This window comes from Melospiza georgiana, chromosome 28, assembly GCF_028018845.1.
Source record: "Melospiza georgiana isolate bMelGeo1 chromosome 28, bMelGeo1.pri, whole genome shotgun sequence".
Classification (NCBI taxonomy): domain Eukaryota; kingdom Metazoa; phylum Chordata; class Aves; order Passeriformes; family Passerellidae; genus Melospiza; species Melospiza georgiana.
Window position 1 is genome coordinate 4,552,906 of NC_080457.1, and position 19,492 is coordinate 4,572,397.

The 19,492-nt window shown below is 46.5% G+C and overlaps 1 protein-coding gene across 6 annotated transcripts in view; it reads right to left on the bottom strand.

Annotated features, from left to right (window-relative positions):
- MAP3K14 (mitogen-activated protein kinase kinase kinase 14) overlaps positions 1 to 15,761 on the bottom strand; it is a 33,174-nt gene extending 17,413 nt beyond the window's left edge. For all 6 annotated transcript variants that reach the window (XM_058041651.1, XM_058041650.1, XM_058041648.1 and 3 more), the window contains exons 1-6: positions 15,655 to 15,761; positions 5,072 to 5,344; positions 4,462 to 4,531; positions 2,107 to 2,317; positions 1,396 to 1,992; positions 253 to 390 (exon numbers count right to left, since the gene is read on the bottom strand). In XM_058041651.1, coding sequence (XP_057897634.1) covers positions 253 to 390; positions 1,396 to 1,992; positions 2,107 to 2,317; positions 4,462 to 4,531; positions 5,072 to 5,324 — 1,269 coding nt within the window. In that variant the 5' untranslated portion in view covers positions 5,325 to 5,344; positions 15,655 to 15,761. The remainder of the gene's footprint in view (positions 1 to 252; positions 391 to 1,395; positions 1,993 to 2,106; positions 2,318 to 4,461; positions 4,532 to 5,071; positions 5,345 to 15,654) is intronic.
- Positions 15,762 to 19,492: the final 3,731 nt, after the last annotated feature.

Sequence of the window (19,492 nt, forward strand, 5' to 3'; positions counted from 1 at the left end):
CAGCTGCTGCTCCCCTGCAGTCACTCACAATCATTCAGAAAGCTCTATTCTTGCCTTTCAGCACACTTTAAAGCCAAATGAGCTTTTTCCTGGCTGCTGATCTTGGCTCCTGTGCACACACAGGTGCTTCTCTGTCTGTCACCCCCTATGCTTTTCCTTGGACACAACAGCAGCACTTCACTGTGACTGTACAAGACCTAAAGAGGGAAGAGATTTCTCTCCATGTGCTGTCTTTCTCTCACACAGAATTACCTTCTTGGCAGCACACTGGAATCCTGTCTGCTTGTCCTCTACCTTGTAGACCTCCCCAAAAGAGCCAATGCCCAAGGAACCGTGGCACTTGGTCCAGTGAACTTCTTCTCGGTACTCGTAATCCACCGGCTTCAGCTTCTGGAAGTACAAACAGAAAACAAAATGAAGCAACAAAAGAGACATTTAAATGTTGAGCTGCATGGAGATCAACATTCTCCAAAGCAGCACAAGGACAGATACCACAGCACCTCTCTAGAATTCTCAGTACAAGATTAATTCTGTCACAGGTTTGAGATGAAACCACACAGGATGAATCCATGTGATTTCTGTGAGGTCTGTTGGATTTAACTGAGTGGACTCCACTGCTGGAAAGAAAGTCCACCAGGATTTGGATGGATTTGGAGCTCTGTGTTCCTCCCTTCTACAAAGCTGAATCCTACAGCTCACTCAGACTCCCATGACTAAATGCAGCCACTGAAAGCTTTTCTGCAGTCAGTAGATGGAGACTGTGCCTCAGGCGTCAGTGTGAACATGTGCAGGCAGGTAGGGGATACCTCGAGCTCCACAGACCACACTGACAGGGTCATACTGACCCCAGGGAAGTTTTCCAGGAGGACTTTAAGGTGTTGAGAGAGAACTGAATTCAAGAGAAGTGAATCATGTCCCTAGGGTTTGAATGCATTTCTGTGCCCAGGCCCTGTGGGACACTGCAAGGGACACTGCAGGAGCTGCTGGTCCCAGCAGAGGCACAAACTGCCCTCCTGCACCTCCCCTTCTACCCAGCCCTGGTTTCTGTCACACTCCAGCTCCTCCAGAGCCAACAAATATTGCAGCCTGGCTGAACAGATTGGGCTCTTCCCCAGCCAACAGAGGACATGGCTGAAGACTGACTAAGCACAGAACCACTGCTCAGAGCCAGCCTGCATGTCTGGTGACTGAGCACAGCATGGAGCCAGCAGTCTGAGACAGGCAGGGCTTTAATTCCTGCAGAAAACAACCCTGCAACGTTATCTGGCAGCTCCAACCAGATCCAGAACCATTCAGAAATCACAGTTTTAGCAGCAAGCACATGGGTGCAGATTATCCCTCGCCCAAAGCCCAGGAGAAACTCAGCCTCCCACACCCCAGAGTGGCTCAGATCACCTCATTCAGCAGCACTCCTTCATTTTCACTTGCTTCATGGAATTGTTCCTTCAGCTCCAGCCCACCTCCTCTCCACGTCTTGGCCAGGCTGGCTAAATTTTGTGGTTCTCCAAAACTCACACTCCCCTTCAAGGCATCTACCAAATATTCTTCCACAGAAAGTTTGTCAGCACTGGTTTGCACAGACTGGTTGATGCATTTGGTGAAATTATATTCTAAGTTTAGGCCAGATAAGTGACTGTCTTGATAGTTGAGGTCACCATGGAAGTATTTGTCCAGAGCATTCTGCTTCATGGCACGGAGGGGATTGTCCACATGTGGGAAATGGGGGGGAAGGATGTTGTAGGGGAAAGGATGAAGAGTCTCAGGCTGGGGAACAGTGTCCCTCTGTTTCCAAACATGATTAAGGCACTGAATAGGGCTTATCAGCTTGTGCAGTTCAGTTTTGTACTGGCTCCTTGGGGAATGCAGTTTGCCCATGGACAAAGGGGCGTGGGCAGGCTTCTCAAAAGGCAGTGGATCATAGCCCAAGTCCTTGTTAAATTCAGGAACCCAAAAACTGTTTCTGTAAAGAGTGCTTTGGTGGGATTCATCCTCCTAGAAAACAAAACCAAACAGCTGAGCAGGAACCTCGGTACAGCCACCAAAATTCACCCAAGAGCTGTTAGGAGTTTGCAGAGACAGAACAAAAGGAAGGTGGAAGATTCTCACCTGGACAGGAATTGGGGTGCAGCTCTCCTGTTCTGGAGTTCTTGGACTCCTCCTGCCAGCAGCCACAGGTTGTCCTTTCAGCTTGGATCTTTTCTTGTGCCTTTTCTTCCTGGCCCTGCCCCGGTGCCTCCCTCTCCAGGTGGGAGCCATCCTGCCCTCCGTGGCGTGGGCCACATTGTTGGGGATGTGATCGAGGCTGTCCGAGCGGCTGCTGCAAGGCAGAGCACAGCAGGGCTCTGAGATGGGGCAGCTCAACCCACACAGGGGAAATCAGCAACTCTGCTGGCTCAACTGAGAGCTAAAACACAATTTCTTCACTTCTAGGAGGGGTAAGTTGAAGGTCAAGGCTCAGCAGCATCTCTGGGATTGTATAAAAGAAATGTCGGGGTGTGGGGGAGGCAAAATATTAAAGTGACCCAGGGTTTACAAATTCTGGAAGAACAAGGCTGGAATGTACAGTCACAGAATGGTTTGGGTTGGGAGGGACCTTAAAACCCACCCAGTGCCACCCCTGCCATGGCAGGGACACCTTCACTGTCCCAGGCTGCTCCAAGCCCTGTCCAGCCTGGCCTTGGGCACTGCCAGGGATCCAGGGGCTGCTCTGGGCACCCTGTGCCAGGGCCTGCCCACCCTGCCAGGGAACAATTCCCAATTCCCAATATCCCACCTAACTCTGCCCTCTGGCTAGGGAAAGCCATTCCCTGTGTCCTGTCACTCCTTGTCAAACTCCCTCTCCAGCTTCCTTTTATGTCTCTTTTTTGAACATAGCAAAGTAGAGGGGAAAGCACTGCATGTCTCCAGGCTGCTCTGAGACAGTTTGTGGTTGATTTCTAGTGAATCACAGAGATAATGGATAAATGCAGTCTGTTTTAAAATTTATTTAAATTAATAAATGTTTTCATAATATCAATGCTTGCTCTAATTTGAAGGAAAAGAGCTCTGCACAGAGAAGAGGGATGACTAAGAGCACTCAAATAAAAGAGCTTCAAAAAGCCAAAATGTGCTGGCTTGTAAAGCCCAAAACTACAACATGATTTCTAAGAATGTGTACAGATACACACAACACTGCAGCTGGGGTCTGCACAAAGAGATGAACTCTCAAGAGGAATATTTGCCTGCAGTTGGGGTCAGAAAGAGATGGTCTCCTTTCAACTCAAAGCATTCTGTGATTCTAAGATTCAATACCAACCATAGCAGTTGGATTTTTTAAATTAAGCTCTAAGAGAAAATAAGACTTTTGATCTTCAAATGAGGCAATTGTTCCATTGATGCAGAACAGTTCTGATACATTTCTCTACTTTTCCTGATCAGTGATGCAGGGCACAGCCCATCTCTCCTTCTTTTCCTATTTTAGTGCTAAAAGATGCCATAAGTAGAGTTCTGGCTGCTGGCATCAGCACAGTGCCTTGAGCCTGAATACACAGCTGGTGTGCATCCCAGAAAAGCCCAGATCCTCCATAAAACCCCTCAGAAATGGGTCACTTTGCACTTCTTCAGATGGTTCATAGGACCACATCCTAAAGCAACTGGGCAGTGTCAAACCTCAGACCCCACAAGGTGTCTGAAGCCACCAGGGGACAGGCAGCACCTATTTCTGTACCCCAGGATCCATTTCAGGGTGCTGGGGCTGCCTGAGAGGGCTCCAGTGCATAAAAAAAAGCTCCAGGATGAGCCCCAAGAGGAAGATATTCTTCATGAAGAACAAGCAGCTCACTCCAGAAAAGCAATTCCCAGGCCTCCACTTGTCCATCACAAGTGTCACTGCCCCTTTTACCACTTGCAGCTTCTCTGTGTTCACAACTTCTGTTGTTGATGCTGTCATTAAGCAAAGGTTCTCATCCCCTTTTAGCCTTCCAAGAAATTAAGCTGTTCCCTTTTCTGAGGGCTCCTTCTAGCAGCAGCCCAGGTTTCACACAGCTTTTCAGCAGATGGTGGAACAGTTTCAAAAGCATCAACACAGTTCAGTTAAAAAAGACTGAAAATTTCTCCTGGGATCCTTCTACATCAAGAATCTTATGAACATTAAAAAAATCAGTCATTTCAAAACAAATTTGACCATCCAGAAACAGCCAGAAGGCTACAAGTGCAGTAAATCTGCAGGTATTGCCAATAAGGAAAGGTGTTTCATAAGGTTTGTGCCTAAATTTGTAATTTTTCCTGATAGGAAGACGTTTTGGGAAAGACAAATTCTTACCAGGCCTCAGACTGAAGGTAATTCCAACAGAAGTGCTTTTGGAAAAATGTTTGAAGTGCAGAGAGGCAGAGTGATTTGGAACAAGGAAAGTCAGAAATCAGCAGTGAAGAGGGGTGTTTGTGTTAAGTGAAGAGGGGTGTTTGTGTTAAGAGGTCTCTCACCTGTAACGTTTACTGTGGGCAATAAAGGATCTCTCTGATAAAGTGGGGCTGAACTCCTGACTGTTTTCACCTGTGAGGAAAAAAAAACCAGGATTATCTCTCCTCTTAAACAGTCTCTCCTAGTAACAACTGGACTCAAACAGCTTTAGCACTGTGCTAAATGAGTGATCCAGACAATCAGTGCACAGTCATGTCACACCACCCACACTGCATTCTTCCTCCCCCACAATTAGGAGCATTCCCAGCTATCTCCTGATCCCCCAGCTCTTTGCCAGATGAGCTTTACTTTGGTTTTCTCCTCTTTATCCCCTCCTTTAAACCCCTTTCAGAAGGCAGCTAAGAACAGGAGCCCCACAGGACACAGATCTGGTTGGGGTGCACAGGTCTCATGCTGGTTTGTTATTTCTGCTTTATTCAGTGGATGCTGCCACATTATTAAGAGATTTCATGAGCTTCCTAAATAGAGTCTGGGATGTGTCATCAGCTCCACCCCACTTGGGATTACAAATAGATGTGGCCTCAGCTCTCCAGGAGTGCAGAGGGAGTGAAATCTCATCCCTCTCTGCACATTCCTTTTTCTCAATGAAGCACAGCCCGCCCTGCTACTCACATTCTGCTTGGGCAATAATAGAAATTGATGCACAGCCTCCTTCTGTTTCTTCTTTTGCTGTTCCTCTGGTGATTACATCATTCAGGATTTTCCACTGACTGTCAAAGATGGCCTTCTTTGAATCTTCTACTTTGCAAACACTGCTCTGCTTTTCACTCACTGTCTCCTTCAGCCCCTCAGCAGCTGTGAGCTCCTTTTTGTGTTTGACTGCTGGATCAGGAGATCCCTGGCATGCAATTCCCATCACGGCCATTTCCCAGCTTCAGGGAGACACTGAGCAAGAAGAGAAAAACAAAACACTTGTCAAAATCCTTCACAGTTCATGAGAAACAGGAGGCTCTTGAAGGTATCATAATTAATAAATAATTCAAATCAAGGTGCTGCCCATGTTCTGAGCTGGAGAAGAACCCTGGAGTACCAGTCCTCAATTTGTGACTTGGACCACTGAAGAGCTGAATATTCAACATTCTCAGGACTGAAAGCATGCAACCACACAGGTTTCAGAGAAACTGAATTCTTGGTATATTCCCTTAAATATAAACAGTGAAAACAAGGAGAAGGAGGAACTCCCATATCACTAAACAGGAAGAATGTTCATCCCCAGGAAAAGGGAAGATATGAAAGTTCTCCTAGAGTGCACCTGGGGGGAATGACACTGTGCTCTCCCACCACATGGATGGCCATAAACCCAAACAATTCCTTTTTTCCCTGTGCTCAGTTATTCCTCATCCTCCCTCAATGCTGCCAGGCTCGACAGCCAGCCTGCCCACCCACAGATCCTCCCTCACATCACCACCAACTTCTGCAATCCTTGCTCAAGCCCATCAGAAGTGGAGCTCTTACAGAGTGCAGGATCCATGGAAGTTGGTGTGGGACAGAGGACAGTGATGGTGCTGGAACCATCACACCCCTTTCCCTGAGAGCTGGGGAGAGGATCAGCACAGACTGTGAATGACAGGAACATAAATGGAGCTCCAAACAGGCCCAGGCACAGAGAAAGGCAGAGAAGAGAGCTGAGAATGCAAAGGGGGAATCTTAAACCAACATGGAAGCAAAGCACTGAGGGGCAGGATGGAGATTCCACATTGCTGATTTTCAACCCTGGCTGAGTGAGGAGTTCCCTACAGCACGAGCCCCTGGGGAATACAGCCTTGGTGTAGCTCCTGATTCACTCATCTTGGATTCTGGAGAAGTAAACCAGCTGCTTCCTTACAAACCTTTGTTGCCCCTTAAGTGCAAAGACCCCTTCCTTGTACCAGTGCAAAACTTTAAAATGAACATTTCCACCCTTAAACCACCCAGGGAAATTCAGAAACCTTGGGCAATGTATAGGGGAGTTAAGTAGCACAAACCCAGGACAGGATAAGGAGGGACATTTTAACAGAGGCCAGAAAATCAGATATCAGCATCACTACAGGAGCACACCTTGAGGCTCATCAGCTTCAATCTGCACTAATCTTTCTCTTCTCTTTTTCCTTTCCTTTCCTTGAAATTTCTTTCTCTTCCCATTCACTTTCCTTTCCCATTCCCTTTCAATTCCCATTCCCTTCCTTTCCCTTCCCAAATTTCCTTTCCTGAATTTCCTTACTTTGCCTTGAAATTTCCTTTCCTTTCCTTTCCTTTCCTTTCCTTTCCTTTCCTTTCCTTTCCTTTCCTTTCCTTTCCTTTCCTTTCCTTTCCTTTCCTTTCCTGAATTTCCTGAATTTCCTTACTTTGCCTTGAAATTTCCTTTCCTTTCCTTGAAATTTGCTTTCCATTCCCTTTCCCTTCCCAAATTTCCTTTCCTGAATTTCCTTACTTTGCCTTGAAATTTCCTTTCCTTTCCTTGAAATTTCTTTCCCTTCCCAATCACTTTCCTTTCCCATTCTCTTTCAATTCCCATTCCCTTCCTTTCCCTTCCCAAATTTCCTTTCCTGAATTTCCTTACTTTGCCTTGAAATTTCCTTTCCTTTCCTTGAAATTTGCTTTCCATTCCCTTTCCTTTCCCTTCCCAAATTTCCTTTCCTGAATTTCCTTACTTTGCCTTGAAATTTCCTTTCCTTTCCTTGAAATTTGCTTTCCTTTCCCATTCCCTTTCCTTTCCTTTTCCCATTCTCATTCCCTTTCCTTTCTCTTTCCCTTTTCCTTTTTTCCCCACCTTGAGCAGCTGCCTGGGACAACGGGACATTGACTCCAACAGGCTCCTGGCAACAGAGATGAATCAGGAAAATGACAAAACGAGTGGGTGCTCCATGCCTGAAGGACCACCAAGGAAAAGAGGAGGCATTTGGGAGCCAAGTGCATGAACCTTGGTGCTGTGAGTCACCTAACAACCTGGCAGGTGTACAAGGAAAGTCAACAATGACCACATTCAGAGGCCAAACAGAGAACAGCTGCTGTGCAAAAGAAGTGCTGATGACAGTATCCCACTCATTAGGGCCGTCCTGCTCCCTCTCCTCTACAGAAATGATGGCAATTCTCAGTGCTGTAAAATAATCCCTTGGAGCAGCAGGAGCAGAGCCTGCCAGATGACTAACCCAGCCACCAGTGGCCAAACTGACAAGTTCAGGGTTATTTTTATCCTCACTCTCTCCTGACTTGCATTAACTCTGTCTCTCCTTGCCCTCCCCTCACCTTCAAGGTCCTTCTGGGCAAACCAATCCCCATCAGCAAAAAATACAGAATTCTACCAGTCCCTCCTTGGCTGAGTCAAAGGAGAACAGAGACAGGGGAGAAACAAACCTGCAAGTTGCCCTCTAAAATGGCAAAGAATAACAAGGAAACATAACTGAGATTAAAGTCAACAAAGTTCTGCCTCACTTGCAGACTCAAAGAGACCGAGGCAGCAATTGTGAGCAACGGCCTGGAGCTGGGCACAGCTCAGGCAGTTTAATGTGTGACTCAGGTCTGTGGGGCTGTGCAGGGCCAGAACCTGCATGCCCAGCCTGTTTAACTGCTGCTGCACAATTTTCAGTCCTTGGAAAAGTCAAATGCCAAGTATTTTTATGGTGTGTACAGCAAAGCATGGTGGGGCAAAGATGTGATTAAAAATAAGCAATCAGAATTTTTAAATCGTTTTTGGAGTGTAGGTTGTGCCTGGAGAAAAGGAGGCTCAGGGGAGACTTTTATTGCCTTCTACAGCTCCCTGACAGGAGGGTGAAGACAACTGAGGGTTGGGCTCTGCTGCCAGAAAGCAAGAGACAGGACACAAGGAAATGGCCTCAAGTTGGATATTGTGAATATTTCTTCACTGGAAGGCTGATCAGGCATTGGTGGAGTCCCCATGCCTGGAGGTGCCCAAAAACCAAGCAGACATGGCATTTCATGATATGGCTTAGTGGGCATGGTGGGATGTGGTTGAAAGCTTGGAGGTCTTTCCCAAGCTCAGAGATTGTGTGATTCAGAACTGAACAGGCCTGACTCATCTCTGTGCACGTGGAAGGGGCTCAGAGAGGTGCAAAGAGCTCCTGAGTGCCATAATTCAGACCCAGCACTCGGTCTCTGCCCAGAGCCACCCCACAGCTCCAGATTAGAGGGCAGCAGCAGATGGCTCTGAGGATCACAGGAAGCCCACTAAGAGCAGGATTTACCCACGTGGAGCTGCAGCTCCCCTGCCTGTTTATAAGCTCCAGGATGAGCACAGCTTCCTGTACAGACAAAAACACACAGAGCTTCATGGTCCTGAGCTGGAGGGTTTCTGTGCCCTACTCAGAGCTGCTTCTCCTCTCCCTCAGCCAGCTGTAATTCTTGATTTCCATATCCTGGACTTTCTTCCTTCTGTGGACATGTGATGGGCTCGTTATTTTCAAGGCAGAAAGGGGAAGTCAGGTAATGATGCAGGAGATAAGAGGGGATAGTGCACTCCTAACCCACAATGGGCCTTTGATACCAGCTTAAAGCCTGTTTGCTCCTTATCTCCACTAAGGGTTTACTCACCTTGGGTTAACTCATGTTAGTTCCCACTGCTGTAAAACAGAAAGTGTGTTTTTACAGAATGAAAGCCAAACAGTCTCAGTCCTGCTGTGAAGGCACCGCTCTGGTGGCAGCTCCTCCCTCAGCCAACGTGTGGGAGAAACTAAAATACTGCAGAAGGTCACCTGAGACTGAAGGGAGTCAGAACTAATGAGATACTCAAACATTGTGCATGTAAGAGACAGCCACGTGGTTCCCTGCTCATTTAAAATCTCCTTTCTTTCTCTAAAGTCACTCTTCAGCTCTTCCATCTCAGCTGGAAGATGTCTGGAGAAGTAAAAAACCATTTTTGTGTGTTGTGAAGGTGTTTTGAGAGAAACTCAGAGCTGGACAGGAGCCATGGAAACACTTCCAGCACTGCCCCACTCCCCAGCACACCATAATATGGGATCTGCTTGGTGTGCCTGGCCCCAGTCCCATGGACACACCATAATATGGGATCTGCTTGGTGTGCCTGGCCCCAAACCCCATGGACACACCATAATATGGGATCTGCTTGGTGTGCCTGGCCCCAATCCCTCACACACCATAATATGGGATCTGCTTGGTGTGCCTGGCCCCAATCCCCATGGACACACCATAATATGGGATCTGCTTGCTGTGCCTGCCTCCAATCCCATGGACACACCACAATATGGGATCTGCTTGGTGTGCCTGGCCCCAATCCCATGGACACACCATAATATGGGATCTGCTTGGTGTGCCTGGCCCCAATCCCATGGACACACCATAATATGGGATCTGCTTGCTGTGCCTGACATCAATCCCATGGACACACCATAATATGGGATCTGCTTGCTGTGCCTGCCTCCAATCCCATGGACACACCATAATATGGGATCTGCTTGGTGTGCCTGACATCAATCCTCACACACCATAATATGAGATTCTGCTTGGTCTGCCTGGCCCCAATCCTCACACACCATAATATGGGATCTGCTTGCTGTGCCTGGCTCCAATCCTCACACACCACAATATGGGATCTGCTTGCTGTGCCTGGCCCCAATCCCCATGGACAATGGCTTTTGGGGGAATTTCAGTTAATGCTTTGTGGATCAGCCCATCCATTTGGTCAAAAAAGACTTGGGAAAGAGCTTTAAAATATATGTAAGTTTTCCTAAATCAGCTTCACAGAATGGAGATTTCTTCTCATCTGAGTGCACCCATTCAGCAGCAGTTTCCCACTGACATTTAGTTTGAAAGCAAAGAAGAAAAAGATAAAAAATTATGTTGGGGTTTGCCACTTCCTTCTGGAGAGGAGTTCTGAGCCCAGAGCACTCACTCAGGTTGCCTTAGATCAAACACAAGGAGCATTTTTAGCCACGTTGCTTTGCTGACCACCACAACAAAGCAACAGCTGGGAAGAGCCAGGAATTTCTGCATCACTAGAACAGGGAATGGCAACTGAGAAAAACCCCACACACCTTTTGGGGACCTTCCAGTCCTCACAGCTGTCAGTGAGTTTGGCAAAAAGTGCCAGGTGTGTATCCAAAAGGACCTACACAGGGTATTGGCTACAAAATCCTTGTGCAAAGCCACCAAACCTTAAGGAGCAGGTTCTTCCAAAGGAAAAAAATTAGATTATACTTGTTATATGGATGGATCACATTTAAAATCTGGTTTGGGGCCAAAGGTATGTATGTATACATATATACTTTAGATATAGGTGTACTTTAGGGTATATATACTATATATATATACACTATAGGGTATATATCTATACTATAGGGTATATATACTATAAGTATATACTATATATATATATACACACACACATATATACACGTATATATACACATATATATATATAAAATATTAAAACATAAAATTATAAAATATAAAAAATACAAAAAATAAAAAATATACTTGCTATATAGATGGATCACATTAAAAATCTGGTTTGGGGCCAAAGGTATGTATGTATACATTTATACTTTAGATATAGGTATACTTTAGGGTATATATACTATATATATATACACTATAGGGTATATATATATATATACTATAGGGTATATATACTATAAGTATATACTATATACTATATATATATACACACACACATATATACACGTATATATACACATATATATATATAAAATATTAAAACATAAAATTATAAAATATAAAAAATACCAAAAATAAAAAATATACTTGCTATATAGATGGATCACATTAAAAATCTGGTTTGGGGCCAAAGGTATGTATGTATACATTTATACTTTAGATATAGGTATACTTTAGGGTATATATATTATATATATATATATATACTATAGGGTATATATATATACTATAGGGTATATATATATACTATAGGGTATATATACTATAGGTATATACTATATATATACATATATACACACATATATACATATATATACACATATATATATGTAAAATATTAAAACATAAAATAATAAAATATAAAAAATACAAAAAATAAAAAATATACTTGCTATATAGATGGATCACATTAAAAATCTGGTTTGGGGCCAAAGGTATGTATGTATACATTTATACTTTAGATATAGGTATACTTTAGGGTATATATACTATATATATATACACTATAGGGTATATATATATATACTATAGGGTATATATACTATAAGTATATACTATATACTATATATATATACACACACACATATATACACACACATATATACACACACATATATATATAAAATATTAAACCATAAAATTATAAAATATAAAAAATACAAAAAATAAAAAATATACTTGCTATATAGATGGATCACATTAAAAATCTGGTTTGGGACCAAAGGTATGTATGTATACATTTATACTTTGGATATAGGTATACTTTAGGGTATATATACTATATATATATACACTATAGGGTGTATATATATACTATAGGGTATATATACTATAGGTATATACTATACATATATACACACATAGATACATATATGTACACATATATATATGTAAAATATTAAAACATAAAATAATAAAATATAAAAAATACAAAAAATAAAAAATATACTTGCTATATAGATGGATCACATTAAAAATCTGGTTTGGGGCCAAAGGTATGTATGTATACATTTATACTTTGGATATAGGTATACTTTAGGGTATATATACTATATATATATATACTATAGGGTGTATATATATACTATAGGGTATATATACTATAGGTATATACTATATATATACACACACATATATACACATATATATATACATATACATATATATATACACACATATATATATAAAATATTAAAACATAATAAAATATAAAAATACAAAAAATAAAAAAATATACTTGTTATATGGATGGATCACATTAAAAATCTGGTTTGGGGCCAAAGGTATGTATGTATACATTTATACTTTAGATATAGGTATACTTTAGGGTATATATACTATATATATATACACTATAGGTTATATATACTATAGGTATATACTATATATATACACACATACATATATACATATACAGATATATACATATATATACACACATATATATACATATATATATAAAATATTAAAACATAAAATAATAAAATATAAAAAATTTAGAAATAAAATAAATAGAAGGATTCAAGGCCAGGTTGGACAGGACTTGGAGAACCTGGGATAGTGCAAGGTGCCCACAGCAAGGAGTGAAACTGGATGAACTCCAAGGTCCATTCCAACCCAAACCATCCCATAATTATTTGTACAAGCCCTGGGCAGCACTGCCCTCCATCCCTGGCTCTCTGTGCCTGGATGCCCCCCTGGGCTGCCTGGCCTGCACCCGTTTCAGATGGAACTGAAATTCAGCCAGTTCCGGTTTTGGCTGAGGCAGTTTAAGGCCTGGGTGGAGATTTAAACTGCTCAGAGCTGTCAGCAGGACAAGTTTCAGTTTGTGTCAGAAGGCACTGAAAAAAAACCCAATTGTAGCACTCAGCAGCACCCCCAACCTCAAAATGCTGCTTTAAGTGAACATGTCTAAGGGGGGGAAAAAAAAGATTTCTCTTGTGTATCTAAGAGCTCCAAAGTGAAAATAAATAGAATGCCCAACTGATTAAAATCCTGGTGAGTCAGAGCAGCAGTTGCTATTCCAGGGAGCTCTGAGCCTTCAATAACCACTGTGACCCCTCCAGCCATTCCAGGGGCTCCTGCACAATCCCCTCTGCTCCCTCTGGTGTGGATCCACAGAGAAACACCAGGGAAAGCTGAAAATCTTTCCCCAGAGCAGCACAAGGTCCTGTTTGAAGCACTGCACTATCAGCCCCATGGAGGAGCACGACACATTACACAGTGTGTAAACATGTTCTTTAAAGTGGTTTGATAGTAAATACTCCCAAATCCTCTTTCAGCCACTGCTGTTGCTTACTGTAAACACCAGGATAATGAGCCTCAGTTGGTTTTTTTTTTTTTTTTACTTACCAGACATTAAGATATTGCAATAGTTTGGTTACAAAATCTGCAGGGAAATATTTGGCTAGGTTTAATTATCAGCAGATTTGTAAAAGCACCCAAACACACCTTTATCCTCATTTCCTCGAGGACAGCCCGAGCACAGCTCACCCCTGGACAATTCTTTTCATGCTGCTGAACAAAGATATGACCAGCAGCACCTGCCCAGAGTTTACAAACACTGCCACAAGCCCATTCACTCTGAGAATGAGCAGTTTTTCCCAACTCCTTTCTAAACATGAACAGAAATAATCAGAACAAACTTCAGCCTGATAAGGATTTGCTTCCCAGCACCCTGAAGTTATTTCCTAAACTACAACAAAATAATACAATAAAGCACCTAAGGGGACAATTTCCAGCAGTCACCACAGACACACCTGAAAATCAACTCTGCCCAAGCAGGTGGAGCCAGGCTGTCACCAGCTGTCACTTTACAGGGCTTTGTAGCTTTACATTTCAATCATATTTATAAAATCCATGTGAATCCATGGGGAAGCAGTAAGGCTGGGATGCCTTACTGGCATAACCAACCCAAAAGTTATTGAAATTTAGTATAGATAGAAGCAGTTCTACATACATTTATGATTGGTCCTGCCAATTCAGTTGTGACTATAAAATCAAAATATGAACTGATTGGGATGATTTTTAACTATCCAGCCTGAGCAGACTCTAAGACATGAGGAGAAGTGGAACAGAACTGCCTTTAGGAAAGACAAGGTCCATTTTCTTCACTAAACCCTGATCAGCAAAGCCCACTCTCCTACAGATGCAATTCCCACGTGTCTGTCCCTCCATGCATCCTCATCTCCCTCTCCCAGCCCTTCCTAGCTCGGGGTTCTTTTACTCCCAGCCAGCTGCTCATCTCAGAACCTGGAAATCTTTCCATCCTCCAGGCCTCAATCCCTCTGTCTCCACCAACACATCTGACACTTGCCAGCAAAGGTCTAAAGTCACAGAAGGAAAGCTGATTCATGGCCACTTTGCCTCCATCCTCTTGCAATAATAATAATAATTCAGCACCTCATCACTGCTTCAACAGCTCAGCTCTATCAGACTCATTAACTTCAAGTTCATTAACTCCAGTAGTGTTGGATCACAAACCCTTTAGGTTTTCAGTTATGTTTGTTTGTTATGCTCCTTCACAGCCCTCTACAAGATTCAGTCTCTTAATACAGTTAAAATTTAATAGTTAATAGCAAGTGACTCATTCCCAAGGAATCCGGTGGCTGTGCCAATTAACAGACATCAACGGAGGTAAAATGCAATAAAGCAGCTCACTACAGACACACTCAATTCAGCTATTCTTATCACTAATGTCACAGCACAGAAGCGTGAATTATTACTCATAAAAGCATTCAGAAAGCCGGTTGAAAAAGAAATTCAGACTTTGTTTATAGGCGCTGGTTTCAGACTGCTGTGCCGTCCATGTGCAGAGCACTCAACACATGTTTCTAATGTAACCAGTTAAAGCTGACAGGAAGCATCTGAGATCAACCACAGCAGCAACTTATTAATCAGCAAAGAAACATATTAACCTTTTGCCAGAAAAGAAAAAAAAGTTTAAAAAAGGGGGGAAAAAAAAAGGAGTTAGGCGTTTAGTTGTGTTAAAGGGACGCTGGGAGTGAAAAGGAATTGAGGTGAATTAAGGTCCGGCTCGGTTGCGTTGTATGAGCTGAGTTCATCCCTCATCCTTCTCCTCTCTCCAGGGTCAGGGATCAGCGAAGTCCCTGCACCGGGAGCCCCGGGAACCGGGAGATCAGGTGCACCGGGAGATCAGACAGCCAGGCTGCCCGGAGCACCGAGAGATCAGGAATCTGAGGGGCACCGGGAGCTCAGGGCGCTGAGGAGCACCGGGAGATCAGGAATCTGAGGGGCACCGGGAGCTCGAGGCACCGGCAGCTCGGGGCACCGCAGACCCGAGGAGGTGCCGGGCAGCAGCACTGACATCCAGCTCCGAACACCCACACACAGCGCCGCGAAGGGAGCGGTTGCGGCGGGGCCCGGCGAGCCCATCACCCGCTCGCAGCCCCCGGCCGGCCCGGGGCTCCTCACACGCTGCTCCCGCCGGCAGCCGCGGAAGCTCCGCCAGGCCCTACCGGGAGATGCACCCCGCGGTTCCCAGCCCGAACGCCGCACCCCGGACCCGCATCCCGTCTCCGCGGGGTGGCCGGGCCAGCACCTACCGCTCCGGCACGGCAAGGCACGGCACGGCACGGCTCGGTCCAGCCCGGCGCGATTCCGCTCAGCCCGCCCGGCACAGCCCGGCGCGGCCCCTCAGGCCTCTTCGGCAGCTCCCGCTCACTGACAGGCGGCACCCAGCCATGGCCCCGCCCCCTGTCTCCGCACAGCCAATCATCGCCCCGTCTCGCCGTCTAACCCCGCCCTTTCTCCCACCGCGCCCAATCACGGCGCGGTCCTTGCCCCGCCTCCCCGGGCTCAGGCCGGCCGTGTTTCCCAGAAGTGGGCGGGGTTTTCTGCCAAGTCGGCCCCGCCCCGCGATTCTCCGGGCGCCGTCGCGCTGCGCATGCGTGTTTGGCCAAGGGGGCGGAGCTGGGAGCGGCCGCCGGTCCCCTCACGATCGCCCGCCATGTTAGCGGTGGCTCTCGCCGGTCCCGGGCCCCGCTGTGTCCCTCGGTTCCTTCGGGCAGAGGGTGACAGGTGTGTGGGGGCCACCTCGGAGCCCCCTCGGAGGTACCTCGGTGCCGCAGTAGCGCGTTTTCCCTGTCAGCAGCCGCTCCCAAGAGTCGCCCGTTACATTGCTCTTGCCTCCGGAAGCTGAGACAGTCTGCTGATTTTTTTTTCCTTGTCTAAGACTCTGTCGCCCTTTCCTGGTGAAATGTCGAGAGAAGGGCCGCAGGAGTGTGTGCACCCATGCCGGTGGAGAGTGGGAGGTATCAGTCCTGCTGTGTGGAGATTTTCGAGTGCTATAAGTTTATGATAACTTAACTCTGATCTCCCCAGTAAATGACACTTTATTATTCGTCTTATACTTTGCCCAAGTACGGTTATATTTTGCTTTGACACTAAAGGAAGGTGTGGGTGTGATGACTTGGTCCTTGACTCAGTGACATGGGGGAGCCATGGGAAATAAAGCACTTCAGAGGCAGTTTCAGAGCTTTCAAGAAAGGTTTGTGATGAACTTAGACAACCATAGAAACATGGATTGGATTCGGTAGGAAGGGACCCTAAAGCCCACCCAGTTTCACCCCTGCCATGGCAGGGACACCTTCCACTATGCCAGGCTGCTCCAAGCCCCGTCCAACCTGGCCTTGGGCACTGCCAGGGATCCAGGGGCTGCCCCAGCTGCTCTGGGCACCCTGTGCCAGGGCCTGCCCACCCTCACAGGGAAGGATTTCATCCAGTGTTTATTCCTTCTGGATTTGGACTCCTCGTGTGACTCCACGGCTCTGGCAGAGTCTGTGTGAGAACCACAGGGATGGTGCTTGAAGCAGCTTTGGAATGGGCAGGAGCAAAATCTCACATCCCTCACCTTCAGCATACACTGCCTCTGCACAGGGGCCTCTTGCTCAAACTCCTTGCAAAGTTTGGATAGAAATTGTAACTTCCAACAGCTCTTTCATAGGAGGAGTCTGCTGTGCTGGTTGATTGATGTTGGTTTCACTCAATGATATTAGAGGTTGTTTCCAACCTGAATGATTGTATGTTCTGTATTGCAGAGCAGTCCCCTGATGCCCATTTAACTGTGGGTATGAGCCCTGAGTTAAAAGCCCCCATCACAGCAGATCACTGTCACACCTCATGTCTTGTAGTCAACAGGATTTTCTGCAGGTTACTCCAAACTCATGGAACTGGTTAAAGTGTGTGTGTAAAATATGGGCAATGGGGTTGCTCTGGTTAGCTCAGCCCTCCCTGGAGCAGCTCTGGGTTGGGTTGAGCAGCTCTCTCTCTATGGAGAGAGTTGAGTTTTGGGTTCATGTTGTGTGTGCTCTCACATTTGGGCAGAATGTGTTAGAGTCACAGAGCCTGGGATCCACACAACCTCCAACATCACTGAGTAAAGGATCACCCTTACAGAGTCCCACAATGGTTTGGGTGGGAAGGGATCTGAAAGTTCCTCTGCCATGGCAGGGACACCTTCCACTGTCCCAGATGGCTCCGAGCCCCAATGTCCAACCCGGCCTTGGGCACTTCCAAAGATCCAGGGGCTGCCCCAGCTGCTCTGGGCTCCCTGTGCCAGGGCCTCACCTCCCTCCCAGGGGAGCATTTCTTCCTAATTCAAGCTGAAAGAAACCTTGAAGTGAGGCAGGAGTTGTGACAACACAACTGGTTACAACATTTGACACAATTTTCCTTTAAAAGTCTGAGGTTATTTTTGCCAGAGTAGTTGAGGTGATTGTGGTGGTGCATTTAGGGGTATTTATGACCTTGATATTTTTATCACAGTGGAAAGAAGAGCAAACAAATCTTTTGACAAAATATAAAAGACCTTAATGCCCATGTTGTTGGTTTGAACAAGCCACACTTTCCATTGGAGTTGTGTTCTGTAGTTATTGGGGATGAGGAGGGAAGGAGGAGGACAGGATTGAGGAAAGCACACGTGGAGCTTGTCACAGGCCCAAGTTTAACACTGAAATCCAGAGCACTCTGCTTTTCTCTTGTGGTTAAATGGTGCGAAATGAATCAGTGGTCTCAGTGTTACTGGCAGAGAGGTTTGTCACTCCTGGAGCTGTGCAGAACGCCTGGAAGGCACGGACGGAGAGTGACGGCTGTAACAATGACGCTGCAGCCAGCGGGCACGGTCACGGCACCGCTACAGCTCGGAGATGGGGAGAGCCCTTAAGGTGGGGGCAGCAGGAGCAGGTCCGGATCACCCCGAGCTCCCGGCAGGGCTTGGGGCAGGGGGAGAGCCCCGCCTGTGCCACGCACCGGAGCTGCAGCGGTGCTGGGCCCGCTCTGCCCGGCTCCTCTGGGCTCTGGCTCGGGTCCCCCGGTCCTTCCCGGCTCTGTCCTGTCCCTCCCGGCCCTGCTCTGCCCCTCCCGGCTCTGCCCTGCCCCTCCGGGCTCTGGTTCAGGTCCCTCTGCCCCTCCCGGCCCTGCTCTGCCCCTCCGGGCTCTGGTTCAGGTCCCCCTGTCCCTCCCGGCTCTGCTCTGCCCCTCCCGGCCCTGCTCTGCCCCTCCGGGCCCTGCTCTGCCCCTCCCAGCTCTGTCCTGTCCCTCTGTCCCTCCCGGCCCTGCTCTCCCCTCCCAGCCCTGCTCTGCCCCTCCCGGCCCTGCTCTGCCCCTCCGTCCCGGTTCAGGGTCTCCTAGGGCCGGCTCGGGTTTCTGTTGCAGCAATCAAACCCACAAGTAGCTCTGAGCACCAGCGCGCATGGAGAGAATGCAAATACAGCTGTGCTCCTGTTTATGGAAATAGCACAGGGCGTATCTGTGCTTGGTTTGAAGAGTTAGCACAAATAGCTGCATTAATAATTGCTGTGAAATATGCAGTGTCCTCCTTTTGGGTGCCCCAGTAGTGTCAAGCCTTACTTGTGTGATTACAGTTCCAGTTCAGAGAGCGCCCACAGCCTCACAGAAAGCTTTTGTTCCTGCCTGGATTGATGGTGGTGATCCACTCTGGGACCACTGGTCAGGAAAAGCTCTTAGCTGGGAGCTCCTGGTCTGTCACTCCATCTTTGGGGTGTGTGAGCCAAGAGCAGCAAGTTACAATAAAAGGACTCGAGCTAGGCAATGTTTTGGCAGCTTCAGTGGGGATCCAGAGATGGAGACAGCTCATTCCACCTTGGCTCATCTCCAGCATCATCCCACCAATGCCAGGGACATGTCACCATTTTAACAAAGAAGAATTCTGACCACTTTGCCCCACACTGTCTTGTCCTAAACCCTCTCCTGGGAGCTGAGGTCCAGCCCTCGTGGGTGCTGCTGAGCTGGGGCACAGGAGGGCTGGGGGCCACCATGCTTTATGTGCTGCCACTCCCAGAGTCTGCTCCTGGGTCGAGGTGTTCCCTCCTTCAGGTTGTGTTGGAGTTTGGTGTCTGGCCATGGCAGCTGCACTGCAGAACC